Consider the following 21,223-nt stretch of genomic DNA (forward strand, 5'->3'; position numbering starts at 1 on the left):
GATTAGAGCACCAGATATGTTTCTAATGAGTTGAAGATGTGAGATACAAAATCCTCTGCTTACACTGAGTGTTACGATGGACATTTAAAATGATTTTCTTATACCAGATAGATTCAAACATTTTAAAACCTTGATTTGTAAAAATACATATGCTTGCTCCAATAGCCAGGTCTGTACAGTTGTGCTATAATAATGGTTCTTCAGAAGTAAAGAGTATTTATGCTCACAGTTACGGCAGCCTGTGCACGCGCACACACATTTGAAACATGTAGTGTAGTAACTTTGAAAGATATTATTAGAAAACTATTTTTCAGTTGCAAAAGTAATTTCTTTTCTACTCATTTCTGCCGTATCTTAAATGTATATCATAACTCACTATTTTGAGATTGTAAGGAGTTTCCTCTATCTTAAGAAAAATTATACTTTGCTTCAAATACAGAGTTTCATAATGGATACTTTTTTATATATTAAATTCAGAGTAGCAATTATGGCTTCTGCATACTTTAAATTTGAACATGCATCAGAGCTGTGTCCTCAAATTGAGTTAATAGATGATGTTATACCAAATGTATGGCTCAGACCTAACAGTGACCATTCCTTTTTCTTGACTTCCTGTGTTTATTTTTGGTCAGATTCAAAGTAACAACAGCAGCAGCAGCTGATGACCAGATCTTAACAGGAAGATAAGCACTTCTTGGACTCATTGCTTGCTCATTGAGATAGATTTCAGTTGTTGGTTTATATAAACCAACTGTCTTGCTGTCACATGACTCTGTTTTCTCCCAGTCCTTCATGGGCTATACCTTAACTTGCTGTTGTTTAAATACCACCTTCTGTAATATATATCTTAAGAGTTAAGTTTTCATCAGCACGTACTCAGTGTTCATTTTGCTTTTTAACTGTTCACATTTTGGTTTGAAGTTTGACCTGAGTGTAATGTGACTTAAATAATGTTTACCTTAAAAAAACAAAAACAAAAAACACAAAACAAAAACCACCAGCCAGCTTCCTCTGGCTGTGTCTAAGCTTTGGCTGCTCTGTGGCTCCACTGCGTTCAGTCTCTTTGCACCGAGTGCCCAGCGCAGGGTGCATTTCTTGGCAGAGTAGTAGGAATACTTGTAGCGCATCCTATAGCTCATTTATGGTCATCATTTTCAGTACAATGACTCAGTTTCTCAAGAGACAAAGATAGTAGTTCATCTCTGTTACAGCCATTTTCTGCTAGCTTCCCAGACAATATGCAATAATTCTAAACTTTTTTCAGTGGAGAACAAAAGCTTAATGGTTATATTTAAAAGATCATTAAGATAAAAATTGGATTTTATTTTTATGTTTGTTTTCTAACCTGATAGTAAGAGAAGTTTAATTTTGTTTCATATATTAAATACTTAATATTTAAATGGTATTTGTAACTAAGACTCACCTTCTAGACTATAATCAAATGATTCAGTATTTTGTTTACCAAATGAAAAGAACCTGTGTGACTAGAGAGTTGGCTCAGTGGTTAAGAGCACTGACTGCTCTTCCAGAAGTCCTGAGTTTAGTTCCCAGCAACCACACGGTGATTCACAAGCATGTGTAATGGGATCTGATGCCCTCTTCTGGTGTGTCTGAAGACAGCTACAGAATACTCATAAGTAAAATAAATAAATCTTTTAAAAAAGAAAAGTACCTGAGGCAGTGGACCCTTTATGCCCTTTCCCATTCTCGGTTATAACAAATAGCTTCCTTTCCAACCATGTAAAAGCAGTTCGTGTTAGTCATAGAGTAAACCTCTTCTGTCATCTTAGGCCCAGCCTCTGAGGAAGGAGCCTGAGATAATCACTGTGACTCTGAAGAAGCAGAATGGAATGGGCCTCAGCATCGTTGCAGCCAAGGTAGGACTGAAGGAGCATGGGAGCATCTTTCCTATCTGAGACCATTGAAGGATGATCTCTGTGTGAGAGTCTGGATAGAGTAAATAGTACCTTGAGATGGGATAGATAGATAGTCTCAGAGGAAATAGTGTAAAGGCATGGTCAAGACTTGGTAGCCACAGCGAGAAAAGCAAATATGGGCACAAGAGAACAATTGCATCTGTTACTTTATAGTATTGCGTAGCAGCACTTTTCAACTCCGTGTTTGACATCATGGGGACCTAATAACACAACCATTCCAATCTCAGGGCATTTTCTACTAGAGGGTGGATCGGAGCTTAAATTCAGCTGCGTATCCATCGAAGGCATTGTCAGCTTCCTCACCTTCCTTGTTCTCCTTTCACCTATTAGTCTGCTAAAGAAAGATTTTCTTTCTTTCAGTTAAAAGAAATTAGTAGTATGACTAGAAGTTTTTTTTTAGCAAAAGCTTCCACAATCATAGTCATATACTTTCAGTAGAACAAATGTTTTTGCATGTGGTTTTCAGCATTCCCCTCTCCATTACTGTTTCCTCGTGTCTTCATCCTATTCTGACTGGTTCTCTTCCTCAAATTCTCTCCACTGTACTTTCATATCACATATGTTATTACCTTATCTTTTCCAAATAGGAGTTTTAGCTAATATTTAATAAGATATTTTGTTGAGCTGTAGTGATATTTTGCGTAAAATGACACTTTGTCAGCAGAAGTTGTTACCTTTGTCTTATTCCCAGAGAGTATTTGAGAAGCTTGCAAACACCTATGACATTATGAATAAAGAACATCCCAAATGTCATGATACAGTACATTCTGAGAAATATTTTAAATTGGTGCTTGTCATTTCGGTACATCAGAATAGTATTATGATGAATATCAATTGGAAATTGATATTTGAAGCCTCATCTTGAGTATTTTTAAAGGCTGCATTAAGTCCCCTACTCTGGCCCACTGATTTACATATGGTACACATGGCTTGAGATGTAGGGCGGATTGTGAGGACAGCATTGCTCCATTCGGGAGGATGAGCAGCTTACCAAGTCATGGCTCTTGGCTGGGAGTAGATTGTAAGCACATGTTCGTCACTCCTTCTTCTTGGATCTTTGTCCTTCTTGCTTATTTTAAAAAAGAGACATGTTGGTCCATGCTTGTAATCCCAGCTTTTAGCAGGCAGGATCAGGAAGATGGAGAGTCTAACCTAGCCTAGCCTGGGATATATAGCACAATCCTGTCTCAAAAAAAAAACAAGACACAGCAAAAAAACATAAAACACATAGTTGATGTCCTACACCTTCCAGCATTTTACTAGCAACTTCCTGTCCTGAGCTTGCCCTTGAGCCAAGCCAGATCCTTGTGTGATTTCTAGTCCTCGCCAGCACTGGAGTTTGATGGTTAGGCTTGCATTGTCATTGATAAACATATTTCTCTCTAGTGCTGTTTGCTAAGTCAGCTGCTGGAATGTGATAGACAAAATTACTTGTTAGCAAAAATAAGAACTTTTTTTTTTTTAACTTTTAAAGTATGCTTGTCTTAGTTTTCTTTCTGCTGCTGTGATGAGGACTATGAGCAATGCCAGCTTGCAGAGGCAGTCTGTCATTAAGATAAGGCACCTGGACGCAGGAGCTGAGCCAGGAACTGGGGAGGAATACTGGTTATTGACTTCTTTTCAGTGCTCACTCATACTGTTTTCATACAATGAGCCACTCATTTATTTCATTAACTTAGTATGCTAAATTGTCGACTGTATTAGAATAGTGTTAGATGAATTTACTGTGAAGAAACTTGTCCACAGTGTTAAACATACCAGGATTCATTGTGGATACGTGAAACTGTATTTGAACTTTTTAAAAGTTAAGAAATAAATAGATTAATGAGCATGAAAGTAGTCATCCAAACATTGTGGGATATTAGCTGATCTTTGGAATTAAGAAATTGGAAAGATGTCCCAGCAGAGGTATGTTATAGGTAGAAGTGAAAACATGGCAGGGGAGGACCGACCAGTATTGTGTACCATATTTGAGCAGTCTGCATCTCCAAGGAGATGAGAGAAGTTAGGGAGAGCTGTGCTATGCAGGGTTAGAGTTGTGGACTCACAGAGGGAGGAGTCTTGTTGCCTTGTTGGCAGCACAACAAAATGACAGGCTTGGAGAAGGATAGAAAGTGACGTCCGAGACATGGTGGCATGCTGAGCAGAAGGCTAGGGTCTTTAGACAAGTCTGTTTAGGACTAGACTGGATGGACCTGTGGTGGGGAATGTTGCTTGTCTCTCTCAAGCTCAAGTCTGTGGAATCACCTGTGATAGAGCAAAGATCCTGAGCCTCTGATCCCACTTCATAGTTCAAAAATTCCTGCTCACCTCATGTGGTCCAGATCACACAATAAACTTCTAGACTGTTATCATATGCTTGACCCAAGCTCAGAACATTTGAAAACATGAAAGGAACATGTCAGCCATGGGACATTTTCCTTCTTAGTTACAGCTGAATTACTGCCCATTTTTAGGGGGAACTAGAAGTTGAAGGGCGGGCGGGCGGGCGGTCTGCCACACTCAGATATGCAGAGAAGACTCAACTCCTGAGGTGGGGTATACTCAGTGGTGAAATACCCACTCAGCACTTGGCAAGCTCTGCGCTGACTCTTGTGTACTGCAAAGGAAAACAAAACAGAGAAGCCTTAAGTTCTATATTTCCTGTTGTAGACATGAGCTTTTCACCTGATACTGGGCTGCTAGAGAGTGACTGTTATTTCCAGTTGAAAAAGTCTTAACAGTACATTTCTGTAGACTCTAGTCTGACTTATGTTTGATCTCCTGGGGTGTTGTCTTGATGCAAAGGACCTTGCATTCTGTCATATGATGCTTAAGGTCTGTCTTGCATCCTTGTCCTCTCTTGGTTCCTCTGCCAGATATCATGTGTAGAAGTAGGGCATCAAGCCAAGCTCAGAGTCGTAGTCCAGCCTGTCTTCCCTGAAACTTGATTTACAAGAACAGGCGTATTAGTTCATCTCTGAGATTCAACCTTGTGAAGGTGCATCTTGTCAAAACTGTACGTTTAGTATAAGTGAGAGAGGGCTTTGACTTAAGGTATAGTATGATAACTGTTATGTTGCGTGGGGTGGGGATTGTAGGCTTTGATGATAAACTTTTGTTGTCACCATGACTGGATTTAGAATCACCAGGAGACACCCAGGCCCCTTTGTGTTGTCTGAGGATGTTTTCAGAGATTGAACTGAGAAGGGAAGACCCATTTCTGTGGCCAAATTGTCCTATTGACTGGGTTCCTAGACTTGAACAAGGAAGGAAAGGGATGAAGCCAGCTGAGCACCAGCATTTGTCCCCCTTTGCTTCTTCTTCTTCTTTTTTTTTTTTTTAAGATTTATTTATTTATTACATGTAAGTACACTGTAGCTATCTTCAGACACACCAGAAGAGGGAGTCAGATCTCGTTAAAGATGGCTTTAAGCCACCATGTGGTTGCTGGGAATTGAACTCAGGACCTTTGGAAGAGCAGTCAGTGCTCTTAACCGCTGAGCCATCTCTCCAGCCCCCGCTTTGCTTCTTCTTAACTGTGGATTCAGTGTGACCAGGTACCTCTCATTCCCGCTGCCACATCTTTCAACAGTGATGATGGACTTAACCCCTTCAAACCATGAGATACAAACAAAAAACTATCTTTTAAGTTGCTTTTGTCATTTTTTGTTTGTTTTTACTGTTGTTGTTTTGAGTTTTTGGCTTTTCTTTTTATAGCTGGAGAAAAGTAGCTAATTCACAGGGTTTCTGCACTCATTTTGCAGTGAAAGATCCTAGTAGCTGAGGTGGCAGAGGTAATCAATAACAGAAATGTTCCAGACCCTTGTGAGGGAATGTTTTATCTCCTGCCTTGATGAGGGCGGGTAGTTCCTTGGTCACGGTCAGTGGTGGTAGATAGTTGCTGCATGACAGTGTTCAGATGGGATGAAGAGACAAAGAATCTGGTTCTGACTTGAGCCACTGGGTCCCGAAGGCAAAGCTGTCAGAAAAAGAACAGGCAGAAGTTGGTGGTGGGTAATTGTAAGTTCAGGATTGAATATATCACACTTGAACTTTTGGGATCCTGGTAAGATAAACTAATGTGTTTTCTAGCAGGGTATTGGATAATGGAGCTCAAAAAGTTAGAGCCAGAGATAAAATTTAGGAATTGGTAATTGGGCACTCTGAATGAAATAACTAAAAATGCTTTGTAAACTGGACAGTGTGCCATTTTTAATATATGAATAATGGTATCCTAACATCTGTTTTCTGGACGACACAGATAAATAGCGTTTCACTGTGCCTATTCCACTCTGTATGTGTCATGTTTATAGTATAGGAAGGAAGGCTCAGCCAAAGAAAACACAGGTCGCCTTGGGTGGACAGCTGCTGGACAGCACAGCACAGGTGAGAAGTGTTTAGGTCTATATAGATAATAGTGATGACCTCTGGGACATGTTGGGATGGTCAGCCCTGTGTCCTGCTTAGCTATTTGTAGGCAGCCTGAGGGCTGTGCAGGCCCATGGACTTGTCTCTGTGCCTTTAAGACTTAGTGATGATTGTGTTCCCTCATGATTGAGTAAGAAGCCATCAAAAACACTGGCAGTAGCTGCTTATTCCATGTAGCTCTTACTTCCACCCAGCCCACTGTATTTTCCTGTCACCCCAAATACCTTTCTGTTGTTTGCTGCAAATTTGAGTGTTTAACTCAGGCCTCTTCCCTTTTTTAATTGCTGCATGTCTCTGTTGCTGTAATCCAGAACCATGTTTTGATATTAAGTTCTTCTCCTTGCCCTCCACATGGTGGTTAAACATTATGAAATCCAGATGATTTGGAAGCGATGTGGGTTTGCAGTTTACTTTTTGAGACATTGCTTTTGGAGAGTTCAGCATGCTACTTCTTACTGTCTGTGGGATAGATAGCACTGTGCCGGCGCTTCCTGTTTAATTTGGATTTTTAAAATACAAACAATTTCCATTCATTTTTATAACCCTTTAAAGTTTAGTAAAGGACGAAGGGAATGAAAATCTGAGTGGCTGGGTTGCATAAGAACCTGAGTGTTGCGTTGGTTCCAGTTCCTGTTGATAAATGCCGTACAGTGTCACAGCACCCAGTCAGCATTGTGGCCAGCCACTCCCGAAAAGCCAGCTGTGCTGCTTGCTGTGGAAACTGAGAGAAGTAGACAACTAGTCTCCAGCTCAAGGCTGTTGTCCTAGAGATAACATGTGGTTCTCTGTTGTCGGAAGGACAGAATCAGTGGTGAGTTTCTTCAGGGTGTTGTCCTGAATGTTCTTGTGCAAACTGATCCATAAAGAATGCTTCCTCCTGCTCTCTGGCTTGTTCAAACCTGTTAATAATTAACTTGCTCATCTAGAGTGAGGCTTGTAACATAGCTTGTAATTACATACCCAGATTGTTGTTGTTCTCTGTTTATGTTGCAAATATTTAAGGTTCATAAAAATGTGAAATTCTTATGATATTTTTTATTCAGGAAAAAAAAACCTATAAGATTTAGCCCTACTAGTTATAATATGGTAGAAATGGCTTTAAATGGTAACTGCCGTTGTAGAATTTGCAGAAGCAGACATAGTCAGCTGCTCATAACTTTCGGCCTCACTTGATAGCTTCAGAGTAGACTTTCTCCACAGCTTTTTGATGTGCTGTTCTTTTTAATAACATGAAAATATCAATTTATAGTTTAAATATATTAAAATATTTACTACTGTGTTTATTTTTATTACTATATATTACAGTATATTTTTACTATATATTGCAATATTTTATGAAGAAACAAATGGCTAATTTACTGCCTTAATGATGTTACAGTTAGTTCTTTTAAACTAAATAACTGAGTTTTAAGTTTTTAAATCTTAGATTAAATCATAAAGCTCCTGTCCTGGCTAGTTTTGTGTCAACCTGACACAGCTGGAGTATCACAGAGAAAGGAGCTTTTGATGCTGGTTAGCTGGAGCTAAGCAGTTAGCAGTGATTAAGAAGAGACCTGCATCGTTGAGGTGACATCTTCTGGGAAGTGTTTTCTGAAAGCACAAAGAGGCTGTGTTCCAGAGATAGCCAAGGTTGTACTCCTGCTGCAGCGGGACTTGGTAATGTGTAAGGGTCACCCAGGTGGTACTGGTTTTGGAGATGCCAGTACCATGAGATGACCACCAAGAGCAGCAGCAGTGGAGTACAGGAATCTGGAGCCTAGAGGACGATGCATGTGCTACAAAGGGCATGGCTGGAGAAGTGACCCAAGCCCTTGGAGGAGTCCAGAAGATCATGAGTTGGATCCCAGACATTGGATGGTTAGAGATTGATTTTTGCTTTTGATTGTGACTGTGCCCTGACATTTTCCCTCTTGAAGGAAGAAATTATTTTAGTGGAGCCCATAGATAAGAGACTTTTCTAAAAAGACTTTGGATTTTAAAAGAGATGGATATTTTAAAGAGATTGAAAATTTAAGAATATGTAAAGACTGTGGGACGTTTAAAGTTATTTAGACCTTGGGGATGAATAAGAATGTAAGGGTTGAGGCTTACTAGTGATGTGTTTGTGTGTCAAGTTGACAAGGGGTCAATTGTACTGGCTAGTTTTGTGTCAACTTGACACAGCTGGAGTTATCACAGAGAAAGGAGCTTCAGTTGAGGAAATGCCTCCATGAGATCCAACTGTAAGGCATTTTCTCAATTAGTGATCAAGGGGGAAAGGCCCCTTGTGGGTGGGACCACCTCTGGGCTGGTAGTCTTGGGTTCTATAAGAGAGCAGACTGAGCAAGTCAGGGGAAGCAAGCCAGTAAAGAAAATGCCTCCATGGCCTCTGCATCAGCTCCTGCTTTCTGCCCTGCTTGAGTTCCAGTCCTGACTTCCTTGGTGATGAACAGCAGTATGGAAGTGTAAGCTGAATAAACCCTTTCCTCCCCAACTTGTTTCTTGGTCATGATGTTTGTGCAGGAATAGAAACCCTGACTAAGACAGTTCCTATGCTTTAAAAAAGAGACAACAAAGTGTTAGTACTGCCTTCGCTTGAAGAGGTTAGTTACAATTTAGGCCTCTGATGCATTTGAGACCTTCCTATTGGGTTCTTTAATATTGGGTTCTTTAATGGTCCGTTATATAACCCTTCGTGGGAAGAACCTGGTTAAAGAAGTAAACTCAGGATTTTGGTTCCCTTTAAAGTCTAGCTGGAGAGCTTGCTCTAGAGTGAGAGCACAGAGGCTTTTCCAGAGGACCCAAGTTGCTCCCATTACCCAGGTCAGACAGCTCACAGCTGCTTCTGTGACCAAGAGACCCACTGCCATCTTCAGGACTCCGGAAGATGGATGCACCTTACACACACACACACACACACACACACACACCTACCTACCTACACATGAATACAAATAAAATAATGTTTAAAAAATTATTTTTGTTCCAAAGTACCTTATGTGGGTGGAAAATGTCTTCCGCAGAGGTGCCAAAAGTATCTTTCTCTTGTTATATGAAATAGCATAGCATCTTTTGTGGCTATGGTTTATGAGTTTGTAATATTATTATGTATGTTTTTGCTAAAAGGAAAATAGTGAATTACATGAAAGGGTAATTTTTCAGGCTTATTACCTTAATATTTATTTCTGGAATTGATTGAAATATTGAATTCCATTGGAGTACTAATTACACAAATTGTTAGTGCTCTTAAGATTTTTTGTTTGTTTTTTTATTGGATATTTTCTTTATTTACATTTCAAATATTAACCCCTTTTCCCTCTTCCTGGAAACCCCTTATCCCATCCTCCCTCCCCCTGCTTCTATGAATGTGTTCCTCCACCCACCCACCCACTCACTCCCACGTTCCCGCCCTAGATTCTCCTATACTGGGGCGGGGGACAGGGGTCATCTGTTGAGCCTTCATAGGACCAAGGACCTCTCCTCCCATTGATGCCTGACAAAGACATCCTCTGCTACATTTGCAGCTGGAGCCGTGTATATTCCTTGGTTGATGGATTACTCCCCAGGAGCTCTGGGGTGTGTACTCCTTTGTTTTGATAGCTTACTCCCCAGGAGCTCTGGGGTCTGGCCTATTTACTATGTTGCTCCCTCAGTGGGGCTGCAACCCCCCTCAGCTCCTTCAGTCCCTTCTCCAACTCCTCCATCAGGGACCCTGCACTCAGTCCAATGGTTGTCTGCAAGCTTCCTCCTCTGTATGTGTTAGGCTCTGGTCTCCTTTCCATATCAGGCTTCTTATCAGCAAGCACTTCCTGGCCTCCACAATAACATCCAGGTTTGGTGGCTGTATATGGGATGGATCCCCAGGTAGGGCAGTCTCTGCATGGCCTTTCCTTCAGTCTCTGCTCCACACTTACTCTCTGTATTTCCTCCTGTGAGTATTTTATTCACCCTTCTAAAAACCACTGAAGCATCCACATTTTGGTCTTCCTTCTTCTTAGGTGTCATATGGTCTGTGAATTAAATCTTGGGTATTCAGAACTTTTGGGCCAATACCTACTTATCAGTGAGTGTATACCGTATTTGTGCCTTTGTGACTGAGTCACCTCACTCAGGATGATATTCTCAAGCTCCATCCATTTGCCCGAGAATTTTATGAACTTGTTGTTTTTAATAGCTGAGTAGAACTCCATTGTGTAAATGTACCACATTTTCTGTATCCATTCCTCTGTTGAGGGACATCTGGGGTTGCTTCCAGCTTCTGGCTATTATAAATATGGCTGCTGTGAACATAGTGGAGCATGTGTCCTTATTACATGTTGGAGCATCTTCTGGGTATATGCCCAGGAGTTCTATAGCTGGGTCCTCAGGTATATGTCCAATTTTCTGAGGAACTGCCAGACTGACTTCCAGAGTGGTTGTACAAGCTTGCAATCCCACCAATAATGGAGGAGTGTTCCTCTTTCGCCACATTCTCACCAGCATCTGCTGTCACCTGAATTTTTCATCTTGGCCATCTTGACTGGTATGAGGTGGAATCTCAGGGCCGTTTTGACTTGCATTTCTCTGATCACTAAGGATGTTGAGCATTTCTTTAGGTGTTTCTGAGCCCTTTGAGTTGAGAATTCTTTGTTTAGCTCCATTCCCCATTTTTAAATAGGGTTATTTGGTTCTCTGGAGTCTACCTTCTTGAGTTCTTTGTATATTGTATATTAGTATAATAATATTGTATATTAGTCCTCTGTTGGATGTAGGATTGCTAAAGATCTTTTCCCAGTCTGTTGGTTGCCATTTTGTCCTATTGACAGTGTCCTTTGCCTTACAGAAGCTTTGCAATTTTATGAGATCCCATTTGTTGATTCTTGATCTTAGAGCCTGGGCCATTGGTGTTCTGTTCAGAACTTTTCCCCACTTTCTCTTCTATTAGGTTCAGTGTATCTGGTTTTATATGAAGGTTCTTGATCCACTTGGACTTGAGCTTTGTACAGGGAGATAAGAATGTCGAACCAACACCATTTGATGAAAATGCTGTCTTTTTTCCAGTGGATGGTTTTAGCTTCTTTGTCTAATATCAAGTGACCATAGGTGTGTGGGTTCATTTCTGGGTCTTCATTCTATTCTATTGATCCACCTGTCTGCCACTTTACCAATACCATACAATTTTTTATCACTATTGCTCTGTAGTACAGCTTGAGGTCCAGGATGGTGATTCCCCACAGAAGTTCTTTTATTTTTGAGAATATTTTTCGTTATCCTGTTTTTTTTTTTTTTATTCCAGATGAATTTGAGAATTGCTCTTTCTAACTCTATAAAGAATTGAGTTTTTACTATGTTAATCCTGCCAATTTACGAGCATGGGAGATCTTTCTATCTTCTGAGGTCTTCTTCGATTTCTTTCTTCAGAGACTTGAAGTTCTTGTCATACAGATACATACATACAGATACAGTCACTTGCTTGGTTAGAGTCATACCAAAATACTTTATATTGTTTGTGACTATTGTGAAGGGTGTCATTTCCCTAATTTCTTTCTCAGCCTGTTTCTCCTTTGAGTATAGGAAGGTTACTGATTTGTTTGAGTTAATTTTATATCCAGTCACATTGCTGACGTTGTTTATCAGCTGTAGGAGTTCTCTGGTGGAGTTTTGGGGGTCATTTAATTATATGATCATATCATCTGCAAATAGTGATATTTTGACTTCTTCCTTTCCAATTTGTATCCTTTTGACCTTCTTTTGTTGTCTTAAATGCTCTAGCTAGAACTTCAAGTACTATATTGAATAGATAGGGAGAGAGGGGGCAGCCTCTAGTTCCTGATTTTAATGGGATTGCTTTAAGTTTCTTCCCATTTAGTTTGATGTTGGCTACTGATTTGCTGTATATTGCTTTTACTATGTTTAGGTATGGGCCTTGAATTCCTGATCTTTCCAAAACTTTTAACATGAAGGGGTGTTGGATTTTGTCAAATGCTTTTTTTAGCATTTAATGAGATGATCATGTGCTTTTGTTTTGTTTTGTTTTGTTTTGTTTTTCCTTTGTGTTTGTTTATGAAGTGGATTACATTGATGGATTTCTGTAAATTGAACCATCCCTGCATCCCTGGGGTGAAACCTTGATACTTATGAATGATCATTTTGATAATTTTGAATGATCATTTTGATGTGTTCTTGAATTTGGTTGGCAAGAATTTTATTGAGTATTTTTTGCATCAATATTCATAAGGGGAATTGGTCTGAAGTTCTCTTTCTTTGTTGGGTCTTTGTGTGGTTTTGCTATCAGCATGATTGTGGCTTCATAGAATGAATTGGGTAGAGTTCCTTCTATTTCTATTTTGTGGAGTAGTTTGAAGAGTATTGGTATTAGGTCTTCTTAGAAAGTCTGATAGAATTCTGCACAAAACCCATCTGGTCCTGGGCTTTTTTTGGTTGGGAAACTTTTAATGACTGCTTCTATTTCTTTTGGGGTTATGGGACTGTTTAGATGGTTTATCTGATTCTGATTTAACTTTGGTATTTGGTATTTGCCTAGAAAATTGTGCATTTCATCCAAATTTTCCAGTTGTGTTGAGTATAGGCTTTTGTAGTAGGATCTGATGATTTTTTTTTTTTTGAATTTCCTCAGTTTCTGTTGTTATATCTCCCTTTTTATTTCTGATTTTAGAACCTTTTTTTTTTCCTTACTGTGTGGTGACATAGAAACAGACAACGCCTACCTTACACTCGACCCTCATTTAAGGCTTAGGGATCCAGGTGTGTGCGTACTCTGTAGTCAGACCTTATGTGGCTTCTGGGAGCTCTCACGCTTGAGACTCTTAAGGAAGTTCTGCATAATCTCTTCTGTTGAATTACCTCCTCCTACATTGCATGCTGACTTGAGAGACTGGTGGGCCAAATGTATCCTGTGAATCTCAGTTCAGAATCTCCTGGCTGTGTTGTCTCCTATATTTCAGAGAGACAGAAAAGATGGGTGGTGTGGTAAATGTTTGTTGTGTTGGTGGTGTTGTTAAAGGTAAAGGAATGCAGCTGAGGGTAAAATTCAGTTACTTTACCAACCTGTCTGTTGGAATAACATTTATTTTGAGAATTGCTATAGGTGAAATTTATGTGAATAAACCATTTTAGAACCAATTTAAAAATTAAGGTAGAAAGATATTTAAGAGTTTTTTTAAGAACCACTTGAGCTTTGATAGCTTGTTGTCTGGAAAGAGCAACTGAACTGAAAGGTGTGAGGACAGTGTCAGTGACATACTTACCTAAGGCGTGAGAGTTTCCTCTGGGCTGCTCACGCTCTTAGCTCATGCAGCCCACAATTGTTTGGAGCTCCATCTGAGTTCAGGCTGGGCCTCCACCCTAGAACAATGGCCTAAGCCCAGTGGTGCTTGGCAGACACCTCTTCTTCCCTCCCACCCCCACCCCCCTTGGCTTGTGTTTAATGATGTTTTTATGCTGTTACTGAGGCATACTCCCACACACTCCATTCGCAGCCAAGCTGTCTGGATCACAGGCTCCCTGTGGTAGTGACTCTCTACTGAAGAGCCCCTCCAGCCTCTGAGAACAGAACAGAGAGGCAGCCTTCTCTCTGGGTGTCAATTCTCCAGAGGCTGAGGCAGCTTAGAGGTTTGTATGCTTGTCCTTTCTCTAGTCTAGGGGACACTAGCCTTCTGTTTTTTTATTGTGTTTATCTTTGTTGTTCTTTCCTAACTTTTTATAGGTAACGTTCAGATAGTTACCTTCCTTCTTCCCTTATTAGTCCCAGCTCCCTCACCCCACTTTCCCTCTTAGACAGAAGTATCCACCTGTAGGGTGCAGTTTGAAGCTTAGGGTGTTGAGTGGTATGAGTGTAAGGAGGTGTCCAGATCTCTGCCTTCTCTGGGCATCACCTGCTCATTTGCTTCCTAGGCACTCTCTAAGATGTGAGCCTTGTGCTGTGGATATGGATCTCAGGTGCTTCCAGGAGGGAAAAAATGGGGGGTTTATGCCTTTTATTTAAGTTTGCTCTAATAAATTTCAGAACTGGTACTGCGTGGAGTATTTAGAAATGTGTAAGTGTTTTCTGAACGATCCCTTTTAAGTCAAGGGACTGACTTAGGAAATGAGAAATGAGAATTTCTTAGTAGTTAGGTTTAATCTTTTAATCTCACAACGAAGTTGAACATTTTAGCTGCCTTTACATAAATGCTTTTTTTTAAAAAAAATATTTAGCCATAAATATTTATCTCGATACTATTCTCATTTTTGGCAATCAGGGTATGTAATATTAATATATGTGCTACAATAAGATGCTATTTTGACAGTTTTGTGCATAATTATGAATTTATTGTTAGTAATGTTGATGATGAATAAACTACAATACATGCCATAAAATTCTTCTTTCTTAAAGAGGTGCTATTCACCAAAATACTGTGTGTCACATGGGTAACTTAAATTTAATATTTTCAAAATGTTGCCTTAATATATAATTAGCATAAAAGAGTAATGAGGTGTTTTCCGTTCTTTTTTCTTACTCTGCCTTTGAAGTCAAGAGATTTCATTGTGAATGAGCCACATTTTGAGTACTGTGTAGTTACATGTGGCCCAGTGACTGTGGTATTGGACAGCAGGGTTGGTTGTAAGTGGTCCAGTACCTTTTGACTAGTGCCCTCAAACTGTTGTTCTATGTTCTACCGTTGGCTTTTAGAGAGTGCTTAAAATGACCATGGTTAGTGGTTGAAATGCCATACACTGACATACAGCAGCAATTAAGAGATAACTTCTAGATTCTATTTTTCTTTAACTAGGAAATGAGTAGAACTATAATAAAATGTTTTAGTTATTATATGTGTGCAGGTGCTTTGTCTACATGTATGTATGTATGTATGTATGTATGTATGTGTACCACATGTTTGCTTGGTGCCCAAGGAGGTCCTCGTGGTGTCACATCCCTTGGGACTTGAGTTAATGTGAGCCACCATGTTGATGCTGGGATCCATACCAGGCTTCTCTGCAAGAGCAATCAGTGTTCTTAACTGCTGTACTCTCTCTAGTCCCTAGAATTTGATTGTATGTAGTTGTTCTTTAAATCTTAGACTAATTAACATATTGCTATCATAAAGGAGAGAGAGAGTTCTGAAAATCATAAGGAATTTCTGTGGTGCAACAGATGACAGTTTTTCTAGGAAAAGGTTAGGGACTCCTCATGTACTGTAATTGAAAGGCCGTCTCACTTACACACAAGCTGTAAGGCAGGGTATTATTCCTACTTTCCTCAGGGAAGCAATAAAAATCCCATACGAACATAGAAGAAGATAGCACCTCTTCTGGGAGAACAGGACAGAAGCTTGGTTGGTAAGTCTAGAAACTGACTGTTGGAGGCCTATGGCAAAGCCCACAGTCCAGTTGACAACGGTGTGCTGGGACGTTATACCTGAACATCAGGAAGGAGGAAGTGTGTGCTGTGCAGGTAGCAGGCAGCTAGTGATGCATGGTGTGGTATTCACATATGCTCTACAACAGGATATTTCTCTAGTTAGGAACCATGTAGAGATCTGAGCAGATGAGACAGCCACCACTGCCTCTTTTTGCCAGAATGTTTCTGACGCTGAAGATGTATCCGTGGCTACTTTAAGATTCATAACAGCACCATTAAATACTTAACACATGGTCAGTCTTGCTTGAATATTTAAGTTTGTATTTATTTAATTTTACATTGTATATGCACATGTGTGGTAAAGTACCCAACTTGAAATACTCAGGATTTGAAATTATTTAAATAACTGCTTACAGTTTATATTACATCTTCAGCATGAGCTTATGGATCAGGTGTCTCGAATGTAGAGTAGCTGTGAGTGAAGGAGCCTAACAGTTGTTTGAAAAGAGTGAGCACTGAAGACTTTGAAGTGGTTAGGACAGTTCTGCAGGAAGCAGCCATAGTGGCAGTGAGCTCAAGGTGGCAGGCTGTGTGCTGCTAGTCTCCTGCAGGCGGCAGCAGTGTGTTCAGGAGGGCCAGGTTGGCTGCTTCTATTTCATGTCAGTTCACTTCATGATTTTAAAAAGTGCTCTTATTGTAGTGTCAAGTGAGAGAGAGATTATTTTGGGGTTTATTAATAATATTCTGAAACATACCAGAAATGACACAGAATCGATTTATTGTTCTAAAATTTATACTTGGTATTGCTCATAGCAGTGCTCCTAAATTATCTTAGTTATTAGAGAAACATATTGCTAAATGTTTCTCTTGCTAGAGATGGTAGTAGTTGGCTCTTATTAAAAGGATAGACTTTTATAACTTAAATGGTAAGGTCGGGGGCTGGAACAGGGACTCAGCAGTTAAGAAGTATGTATGCTCCTTCAGAGGCCCCGAGTTCAGTTCCCAGCTCCCAGGTTGTGAGGGTAGCTCCAGGGATCTCTGTGGGTGTGCTCTAGAAATATACACATGCATGTAATTAAACATAAAACGTAAATTATAAGGCCTATGTTGCATTACCAAAAGCTGCCATGTGGAAATGTAACTCTTGTTCATAGTATGAGCAGTGCTGCTCTGGCATTTAGTAACTATTGCTTTTCTGACATTCAGTAGGAAGTAGACAGAATTGAACTTGGAGAGGAAGAATGGGGGATGGGAATGAATGTTAGTGCAGCCTGGTAGCCCCGCCAGAAGGGAATCAGTCATGCAGCTCTTCTGGAGAAAAGAGAGGATGCAGCTGTTGGGCTATCTCAGGTAAACTTGGCACCAGAGCTCATATTCAAAGAGATTAGGACATCATGGGTGCATCATGGAAGTTCACTGAAGAATTGAATGATTTAAAAGCTGGTTTGTGGAATTAAATAGATCTATAAAAAATAAATCTATGCAATCAATAATATAAAGTTATGAAATATATTCCAGCCTGATTGATCAGAATTATAAATTTCCAGTCTAGCACACGGTTGCTGAGGGGAACTGTGATTTCAAGGTCATTTCCAATCATCTATATCAAGTGTTTTGACTCAAGGGAACTGGTATTGCCATAGATGAAATGAGGTAAAGGCATATTTATTTTTCTTTTGCCACGTTACTTGACAAAGTTCAAAAAGTTAGTGAGTGTGCTTTTTTTTTTGTTGTTGTTCCACTCAGTTACTTTGTATATTTTTCTAATTTATTTAAATATTTATTCTCTCCTCCAACTTCTAATAGATTCCTGTCAGAATGCCCCCTGTCTAACACTGGTCTGACTTGCTGTGTAAATCAGATTAGCCTAGAACTCACAGAGGTCCACGTGCATCTGCTTCCTAGGTGCTAGGATAAAAAGCCTGCACCACCATACAACCCTGTGTGTGTGTGTGTGTCTGTCACATTAAGCCCTGTTAGTGCTGCTCACACATGCATACAGTGTATGCAGCCATTCACTGGAGAATGGGAAACCTACCAGTGGCCATCCCCTTACAGAAGAATGAGTTTCTATTAGCTGCTAGTAAGTGCAGCTCCTCAGTAGGGCCAGGGCTTATAAGCTTTTCTCCCACCCATGCTGGAATTGTATCTGGCTTCATCTTGCTCAGGTAACTGCAACTGCTCTGTGTGGATGTGATGGCCTTGTAACATTCAGACATCATGGGCGTGATGGTCATGTCCATCTATACATCATGGATGTGATGGTAGTGTCACATCCAGATGCCACAGATGTGGTGGCCATGTCATGTCCAGACTTCACAGTGTGATGGCTGTGTCACATGTGGAGCAGCATTTCACAGCACTTCTCCCCATCCTCCAGCCCTTTGTACAAGGTTTGAGAAAGATGTCCCATTTGGGACTGAGCCGTCCTCCATCACTCACTCACCCTCAGCACTTGACCAATTGTGAGTGTTTTCACCGACTGCTGACCACTGCATGAAGCAGCTTCTTGGACCAAGATCGGGATAATCAGTCTCTGGGTATAAAAACGTGCTTGGAAGGGAAACAGAGATCACAGCCATCTAGTAAAATAACAGGAGGTTCTCAAGTAGCATCTCTATGAACTCCCAGCAATGGGCTTTTGACGAGTCCTGTGGAGCAGATTGCAGATATAGTCAGAAAGTACTTAGTTACCTCAGTCACAGGCATGTCACTGTTGCTGCATTTGGCACATCTTTTTTGGCAAGTCTGTATTCTAGCAAGCCAGAGCCCAGCACTAAATAAGACCATAGGCGTGGTTTCTCCCCCAGCAAGCAGCCTGTATTGTACTCTCTGACACTATGAACAGGGAAGAAATTTCTTCCTTTGGTTTGAGATTAGTTTTTATCCTGTAAGCAAAGTTTGGTAGTTGTAGTCGCATCTGACTTTTGTCGTTATGGTGATGACTAAGAGCAATGCCAATAGCCTGTGTCATTCTGGAGACTTCTGGACCCTCCTGCTGTGGAAAGGTCTCCCATGCCTGCCCTGCACTTTTATTTACCCATGTCATCTAGGGATGGCCTAATGCATCATGCAGAGAACCTCTGTTCAAACCCCTTTATGGTCATCATCACTGTTACATGTAGAAGTTAGCTTTCTTACCTGTGGGTTTCCATAAGACCTTTCATAATCCCGTGTTTTGATTAACACATACCTTTCTCTCCCCCATTTCCTCACCCTGCCCCTGTTTAACCCTTTAACACATTTCATAACAGATGTGTTGTTATACTATCCCCTCCAGTTACATTTTTATATTGGGTTGCAATTTAGTAACTTTCCATTTGGCTTTTTCATATACCATCTCCCTCTAGCTTGATTCCCCCCATCTTCCGATTGCCTCCAGACTTCCAGTTTCCTTCTTTATTTACCTTTCTTTTATTTCCTTTGGCACTGCTATTCAAGATGTGGTTTCGTGACTGTAGTTAAGTGCTGACAGTACCAAGTGGCCTCACAGTTGAGAGCCCAGGGCTGGTAAGAGACTTGCAGTATGGTACACGGGAGGGAGTATAGACAGACACAGGAGGAGACTGTGGCAACATACTGGACAACCTTCATCCTTCATCTTAGGGTAAAAGAGCTTTACATGGAAAAGCACTCAGTCTTTCTTAGTTTCTAGCTGTTCAGAATCTGCATGACATGCAGACAAATGCCACAGCCACATCTGTCACTTTACTCAGTTAACATATACTAATAAAATGTTACGCTGTTTTCAAATATTTCTATATATTTGTATATGTATGATAACATATACTGTTTTATAATTATAATATATATAGTATAATTTCTATTTTTGTAAATGTATATACATATTATTTTATAAGACACATAATTGTGTATATATGTGTTTGTATGTACATACACATACACACACACACACACACACACACACACACACACACACAAAACACAGGTTCTGTTCCTGTGAAACAGTAACATACTGCATACCTGATGACTGCCTTCCTGTCCCTACTCCCTACTGCAGGGAGAAAAAAGGGAGCCAGTCTCACCAGTGAAAACTGTAATCTAAAATGCTAGCTAATAGAGGAAATATGGATGGTTTGCACATCTTCCAGATATTTACTTTCAAAAACTTAATATATTGAAATTTCTTTTTATAATACATTATTACATGATATAATATCTCAAAGTTATTAAGGGAACTTATTTTTATTGTTGATACAAAAGTATATATACTCAGTTGTGCTACTTCCAGTAATATCCAAGTAAGGTTTCATGCACGTGATTGTACGTGTTTTGTTGTTATAGTATGATCTCCAAGCAGAGTATTGATGATCTTGGAATTATGTATGATACCTAAGGTTTCTCAAAGATTTCATTAGTTTTCCATAGAATGCTAATGTAATTGTGTATGAATCTTCAGTTACAGAGTATCAATTACAATATAGTATTTTCTGGGCAATGGTTTCTTACGAAACCCTCTTAACTGGCTGCTACAAGAAGTTATTTTCTTGTTTTGAAATGTAAACCATATGTTTAAAGAGTGAGGAAAGAGAATCCGATACTGGATTATATAGTACCACAGCTGATTTACCGGCCTGATCTGGTTAAGGGCCAGTCACTTGAAGAGTTTCTCACTCATTTGGAGTTGTAGCTGTTTTAGACTTTATAAATAATCATTTTGAGTATTCCAAGTCTATGGGCATATTTTTATCAAATTATCCAGTTTTACAAGAGTATTTTTCTTATAAGTTTGGAACCATAAAATGGAAATATTCCTAACCTGTCAAGTTACCAGTGTGTATGTGGGCAGGATTTTGTTCATTTCCTGCTTTGTGATTTCATTGTGTTGTTCTGGCCTTATTTTTGCATAGGGTGCTGGCCAGGATAAACTGGGAATCTACGTTAAGTCGGTTGTCAAAGGAGGTGCAGCAGATGTGGTGAGTATTTGGGGTTTTTTTGTTTGTTTGTTTTTTGTTTTGTTTTGTTTTTTGTTTTTTTTCGAGACAGGGTTTCTCTATGTAGCCTTGGCTGTCCTGGAACTCACTTTGTAGACCAGGTTGGCCTCGAACTCAGAGGTCCACCTGCCTCTGCCTCCCAAGTGCTGGAATTAAAGGCGTGCGCCACCACGCCCAGCGAGTATTTGTTTTAAAGGAAACTGTGAAGGGCATTATGCGCTCCAGCTTTGTGAAATACTGTGCAGATGCTTATAGCTGTGGATGCCGTATGGTGAAGAATGCTGCTGTGCACTGACTGTGGTGGGAAGACTGATGTTGTGCGCTGACCATGTGGTGTCAAGAATGCTGGTGTGCACTGACTGTGGTGTGAAGTACACTGCTGTGCACTGACTGTGGTGTGAGAAACACTGCTGTGTACTGACTGTGGTGTGAAGTACACTGCTGTGCACTGACTGGTGTGAAAAACACTGCTGTGTACTGACTGTGGTGTGAAGTACACTGCTGTGTACTGACTGTGGTGTGAAGTACACTGCTGTGCACTGACTGGTGTGAAAACACTGCTGTGCACTGACTGTGGTGTGAAGTACACTGCTGTGCACTGA

The 21,223-nt window shown here is 40.2% G+C and overlaps 1 protein-coding gene across 18 annotated transcripts in view; it reads left to right on the forward strand.

Annotated features, from left to right (window-relative positions):
* The window catches only part of Afdn (afadin, adherens junction formation factor), a 143,870-nt gene that overhangs the window by 98,598 nt on the left and 24,049 nt on the right, over window positions 1–21,223 (forward strand). For all 18 annotated transcript variants that reach the window (XR_003835276.1, XM_021150047.2, XM_029471155.1 and 15 more), the window contains 2 exons: window positions 1,791–1,877; window positions 20,538–20,603. Coding sequence is in view for 17 of the 18 variants with exons in the window: in XM_021150047.2 (XP_021005706.1) it covers window positions 1,791–1,877; window positions 20,538–20,603 (153 nt within the window). In the remaining variant the exon portion in view is untranslated. The remainder of the gene's footprint in view (window positions 1–1,790; window positions 1,878–20,537; window positions 20,604–21,223) is intronic.

This window comes from Mus caroli, chromosome 17 (genome assembly GCF_900094665.2).
Source record: "Mus caroli chromosome 17, CAROLI_EIJ_v1.1, whole genome shotgun sequence".
Taxonomy (NCBI): domain Eukaryota; kingdom Metazoa; phylum Chordata; class Mammalia; order Rodentia; family Muridae; genus Mus; species Mus caroli.